General features: G+C 36.6%; 1 protein-coding gene across 2 annotated transcripts; it reads left to right on the top strand.

Annotated features, from left to right (window-relative positions):
* Positions 1-2,263: 2,263 nt before the first annotated feature.
* Positions 2,264-5,033, top strand: LOC149632477 (uncharacterized). Of its 2 annotated transcripts, XM_089851073.1 has the most exons (7): positions 2,264-2,399; positions 2,460-2,547; positions 2,614-3,023; positions 3,090-3,185; positions 3,246-3,326; positions 3,389-3,525; positions 3,595-3,722. In XM_089851073.1, exons 1-6 carry the CDS (start codon positions 2,285-2,287, stop codon positions 3,418-3,420), a joined length of 822 nt encoding a protein of 273 aa, XP_089707199.1. In that variant the 5' UTR covers positions 2,264-2,284; the 3' UTR covers positions 3,421-3,525; positions 3,595-3,722. The 2 variants fall into 2 exon arrangements, with proteins under 2 accessions (XP_089707199.1, XP_089707198.1); XM_089851072.1 differs by lacking the exons at positions 2,264-2,399; positions 2,460-2,547; positions 2,614-3,023; positions 3,090-3,185 and adding exons at positions 4,186-4,396; positions 4,459-5,033 and having other exon boundaries at positions 3,229-3,326; positions 3,595-4,098.
* Positions 5,034-5,460: the final 427 nt, after the last annotated feature.

The following is a 5,460-nucleotide window of genomic DNA, read 5'->3' as shown; positions in this document are numbered from 1 at the left end:
TTTTCCTGATGAGTGCTACTGAACGCAGCCCAACTGTTTTAACTATTTTAATTAAACGAACGAATAACATTATCTTTAATCACTCAGTAGATAATTTCAAGTTGATTTGCCATTGTAATATTTTTAAATATTAGGCAAACAGAATTTTTTTGGAAAAACACTTAAAATAACAAGTGATTCAGAACATAATATAAGATTTTCGGTAGAAAAATAATATGTCTTAAAATAGCTTGAGATGGCGAAAACTCAGTGGCTTCACACAAGACTAGTATCATGTAAGATCAAAGATAAGTAAACTTCACCAACCCTTGCATTTCATTAGCTAAATACAATCTATATCTATATAAATCAAAGTCCTGACTGACTGACTGACTGACTGACTGACTGACAGACTGACTGATAATCAACGCCCAGCCCAAACCGCTTGCCCTAGAAGGCTGAAAATTTGCAGGAACGTTACTCATAAGTAGTAGGCGCGTACTATGAAAGGTTTTTCCAATCCGACGCCATCTTAAAAAATGGCGACCAGAAATGTAAAAAATCTTTTCTATGCAACAACGGCCACACGTTTCAACCGATTTCGCAAATATTTAGTACACTGGTTTTCTTTAACCTACAGACGGGCTGAATGCTCTTTTGGGCTCGATTTGTTGCCATCTTATAAAATGGCGGCCAGAAATTTAAAAACCCTCCTTTATGGAATAATGTCCGCGTGAAAAGTAATAAAAAAATGTTCCGACGGGCTGACGGGCAACGCCGAGTGCCTTCGCTCCTAGGGTGCTAAAAAAATTGGGTCATCAGTAAAATTTGCCCATTCTTTGTATCATTGTGATGGAAGTTCTAATTATACGCGAGCAACGCCGCGGGTAACAGCTAGTGGACAATATTTCTTTAGCCAAAAGCGAATTGACTAATTTGGTGACTTATAAGTCGTTCATTGCCTTTCATATTATCAGAAGAAACTATTTTCTTCTGATATTTCTGAATCTGAGCTCAGTAGGTAATAAATGAGAGAACTATCCCACCTTATACATGACTCCCTATGAGGAGTTGTGAATTCTACGGGGGAGAACACTCATGAGAAAGGACGTAAATCGAATTTCATGCCGTAAAAGAGAGACTATATTCGGCGAGCGGTTTTGAAGATGTTTCGGGGATTGATAAGATAAAATTTAGACGGTGAATCATGTGGAGTTTTTACCGGTTAATTAGAACGGAGAGTAAGCTGTCCCATCTTACACATGACTTTGTACGACGTATTCTGAAATCTACGGTGGGGGATACACCCGTGAAAAAGGACGTAAAATAATTTCTTGTCGTAGAAAACTGGTTAATTATAGCGGAGCGTAACCCATCCCATAGGAATTTGCTGACACGTAAATCGAATTTCTTGCCGTAAAAGAGAGACTATATTCGGCGAGCGGTTTTGAAGATGTTTAAAGGATTAATAAGATAAAATTTAGACGCTAAATCATGTGGAGTTTGTACCGGTTAAATAGAACGGAGTATTACATTCCCCATTCGAATTAAACCCACTACAACTAAAAAATTTGAGGAAAGAACTATCTCTCTATAAATGTATACGCCTACGAAAGTGGTGTTTTCCCTCGGTACGTTAGCGAGAACAGAGTTATTGAAACTCGGGATGTAGACCTCCTATTAATATCTAAAAATGGCCGAAATCATTTCTGTTTGATTAAAAACCTAAGTAGACTATTGTGTGGTTTCACCAACACACAATGGGTCTAGATGTATCTGTCGGTTTTGCTTACACGCCTTTTCAGGAGTCAATTCCAAGCGAAATTACTCTGAGCATATTAAAAAAAAGTAGTGTTCACGAACCACAGCGTGTGAGAATGCCGTTTAATAAACCTACCCTCACCTTTGAAAAATATGAGTGGATGCAGAAGGTAATTATTTAAATACATTTCTTTAGACTATTTTTTTAAATTTCGCACTTTCTTACAGAAAGCCTACGTTATTTATTGCGACTTCGAGAGTATCTTGAAACCTATTCATACCTGCAAACCGGATGTGAATAATTCTTCAACCACAATACTGGATAAGCACATAGCATGCGGGTTTAGTTATGTAGTAGTTGGACCTGATGGTAAAATGTACACCCTCGAGAAGCCAATAAGAACGTCTCATTCATACCTTCTAAAATAATAGGTAAACCCAAATCACCGGTGACATACAGAGGGATCGATGCAATACAAATTTTCCTTAAAGTCTTCTAATAGAGGAGGGGATTATTGCTGAGGCTTTAAATCAATTTGAACCAATGAATTTAACATCCCTGGAAGAAGCCGAGCATCAGAAGGCTACACGATGCTATCTTTGCACACAGATTTTAACATCCGAGGATCCTGGTGTTCGCGATCATTGTCACTTCAGTGGTATGAATTTCATACTAATTTAAGTTTATTAATAGTTGTAACATATCTAATCTAATTTAGGGAATTTTCGTGGTACTGCACATCAATCTTGTAATCTGAAGCTAAAGGTTGGATACGTAAATCCCGTGATCGCCCATAATTTAAGCGGGTGATTATTTTAACCTGTCTTTGATGGAACTGATGCTTAGAAATTAACCGATTAAACATTAAATAGGTATGATTCACATCTTATTCTGGCAGGACTCACCCTCGTAGAAGACAAAAGAATCACGTGTATCCCCTCTAATACTGCAACCTACATCAGTTTTAGTATTGGGAGACTACGATTTGTTGACTCAATGAGATTTCTTCCAGCCTCATTGGAAACTCTAGTTTCTAACTTAGCCGCAGGTGGAGTGGAGAAGTTCCACATTCTTAATGCAATATACCCCCCTGAAAAGGTTAAGCTCATGCTGACCAAACTTGCATACCCGTATAATTACATGTCTGATATGGAGCGATTCGATGAATGTACCCTACCTTCCAAAGAGGATTTCTTCAACACTCTCACGAACGAACATAGTTCCAAGGAGAGATATGAAAATACACGTAATGTTTGGAATGAGTTCAACATTCAAACCCTAGGTACGTTACCTTCTAACCAATTTTTAAATTAATAATTTCGGCGTTTAATATTCAATCTATTCCTAGGGGAACTACACGATATATACGTAACCTGCGATTGCCTTCAATTAGCCTCCGTATTCGAACCACAACTGGACTGTGCTCATGCCTTCACTAGCCCCGGTAATTAATTTAGTTTTGAAAACAGTACAAAAGTGAGTTTCTAAAGCCTCCATACCATAGGTTTTGCATGGGAGGCTGCCTTACTCATGACGAGGGTTAAACTTGATCTAATTTTAGACCCGGATATCCATCTGTTCCTAGGTAATATTCTTCTGAGTTCTATTAAATAGTGTAAAGATATTCTAATAGAGTTAATATTATAGGGAGAGAGGTATTCGTGGTGGTAGAGCGATAGTGGCTCATAGACACGCAGAAGCCAACAACAAGTATCTCCCGGAGACATTTGACGAATCTAAACCATCCAACTTTATAGTTTATTTGGATGTCAACAATCTCTATGGTAATAAAATCTTATTGTGAATACATTAATTGATGGTAACCGAATTAACCATATACTCAACTTCTTTAGGAACAGTTATGGAGTATTATCTTCCTACGAGAAGGTTCAGCTGGGTAAAAACTGAAAATCTTTTAGATTATACGGAGAAGCAAATATTAAATTTGCCAGACGACTCTCCATATGGATTCATACTATCCGTTGATTTGGAGCACCCAATTGTACTTCATGAAGATCATAATTGCCTTCCTCTTGCACCGGAATCAAAGCGAATAACTACGGATATGTTTTCAGCGTATTATAAGCTTATAATGAAAGAAAATGGTTTGACTGTCAGGGACACGCTACCCAAACTTCTAACTGATCTAACCAACAAACGTGAATACGTTATTCACTATCGAAATTTAAAATACTACATATCGCTTTGTTTAAAACTTAAGCAAGTTAATCGTATTTTGACTTTTGAACAAACCCCGTGGCTTCAACCGTATATTAATTTTAATACTGAGAAGCGAATGAATGCCGTAAATTTCTTCGAGAAAGATTATTTCAAGCTAATGAACAACAGCGTTATTGGTTGGTACTTATTAATATATGATTAAAAACTAATAAAAAAATTTTAATTAACAAATAACAAGAAATGTTTAATAAAAATGTTTTTAGGGAAAACTATGGAAAATCTACGCAATCGAATAATTTTCCACCTCTTTCAAACACCTGAGATGGCTATCAAGAAAGCATCATCCCCTGCTTTTGAAAGATTCATTGTTTTTCATAAGAACCTTGTTAGTATACAGATGGCTAAAAAATCCTTAACTCTAAACCGTCCAATTTATACTGGTTTTGCTATACTGGATTTATCCAAATTGATTTTGTAAGATACCTTTTATTCCTTTTAAATAAACTTTGTGAAATCAATTGAGTTTTTTTCTCTAGATATCAGTTTCACTACTACGGAGAAATGGCAACCCTACTTTTCACGGATACTGATAGCCTGACGTATTCAATTGAAACCTTGGACGTATACGTTGACTTTCAGAAAAACAAAGAGTTATTCGATTTCTCGGGTTATAATCAAGATCATCCCTTATTTTCCAATGAAAATCGGAAGGTCTTGGGTAAGCTGAAGGATGAGAAGGATGGAGTGCCCATCCAAAGCTTCGTAGGCTTACGTCCCAAGATGTACAGCATTCTGAGTGCTAAGGGGGAAAAAAGACCGCGAAAGGAGTGTGTAGGCGTGTTGTTAAGAATACGTTGACGCATGCTGATTACCTAAATTGTGTGAAACGAAGAAAAACTACCAAAATAACTATGAAAAGAATTACTAGTGTGAAACATAGTTTGCACACGATAACTCAAAACAAGCTAGCATTGAATCCGTGTGACAACAAGAAGTTTATTCTGGGTGACGGAGTTCGTACTCTCTCGTACGGACATTACTTCATTCAGTACTTGAAAAAATTACACGAAGATTGAAAACTGAATAATAATAAAATTGACAAATACAAAATTAAAAATTTATTGCATATTTTTCGAACATGAATTCCTTAATCATACAATCATTAACTGCCTTATTTTTGGAGAATCTTGAAATGATATCATATATTTTAACCCCTCTACATCTATTTATAGCGAAGTAAACACAGAAACCTCCGCAAGTTAAAGAAGAGTAACTTTGTAACTGTACTGAGTTATACGTGACCGTTTTACTATTTCTTTCAATGAAATTAGCGAACTTAAACACCTCGGGGCTATTCCCGATGGAGTCAAAAAATTCAGTGTTTTTTGAGGCTGAGAAATATATTATACACCAATGTTCTCCAGCGTCCTGTGAAAAGTCGGTGTTTACAACGAAGAGAGATGGAAAATTCCATACCACCTTAGGTAAAGTATTTGCCGCGAAAACACCACGAAACAGTCCTTTGGTAAACTTATCAG

This window comes from Phalangium opilio, unplaced genomic scaffold (genome assembly GCF_054372755.1).
Source record: "Phalangium opilio isolate 3A_F unplaced genomic scaffold, DU_Popi_V2 ptg000100l_1, whole genome shotgun sequence".
Lineage (NCBI taxonomy): Eukaryota > Metazoa > Arthropoda > Arachnida > Opiliones > Phalangiidae > Phalangium > Phalangium opilio.
Note: the sequence above shows the minus strand (reverse complement) of the source record. Positions and strands in the feature narration are given on the sequence as shown.

Excerpts from the sequence above, each read along its gene's own strand:
- LOC149632477 (XM_089851072.1), top strand. The coding sequence starts at position 3,603 with ATGGAGTATTATCTTCCTACGAGAAGGTTCAGCTGGGTAAAAACTGAA. Across the intron at positions 4,099-4,185 it reads AATGAACAACAGCGTTATTG|GGAAAACTATGGAAAATCTA; the intron begins GTTGGTACTTAT and ends AAATGTTTTTAG. Across the intron at positions 4,397-4,458 it reads GATTTATCCAAATTGATTTT|ATATCAGTTTCACTACTACG; the intron begins GTAAGATACCTT and ends TTTTTTCTCTAG.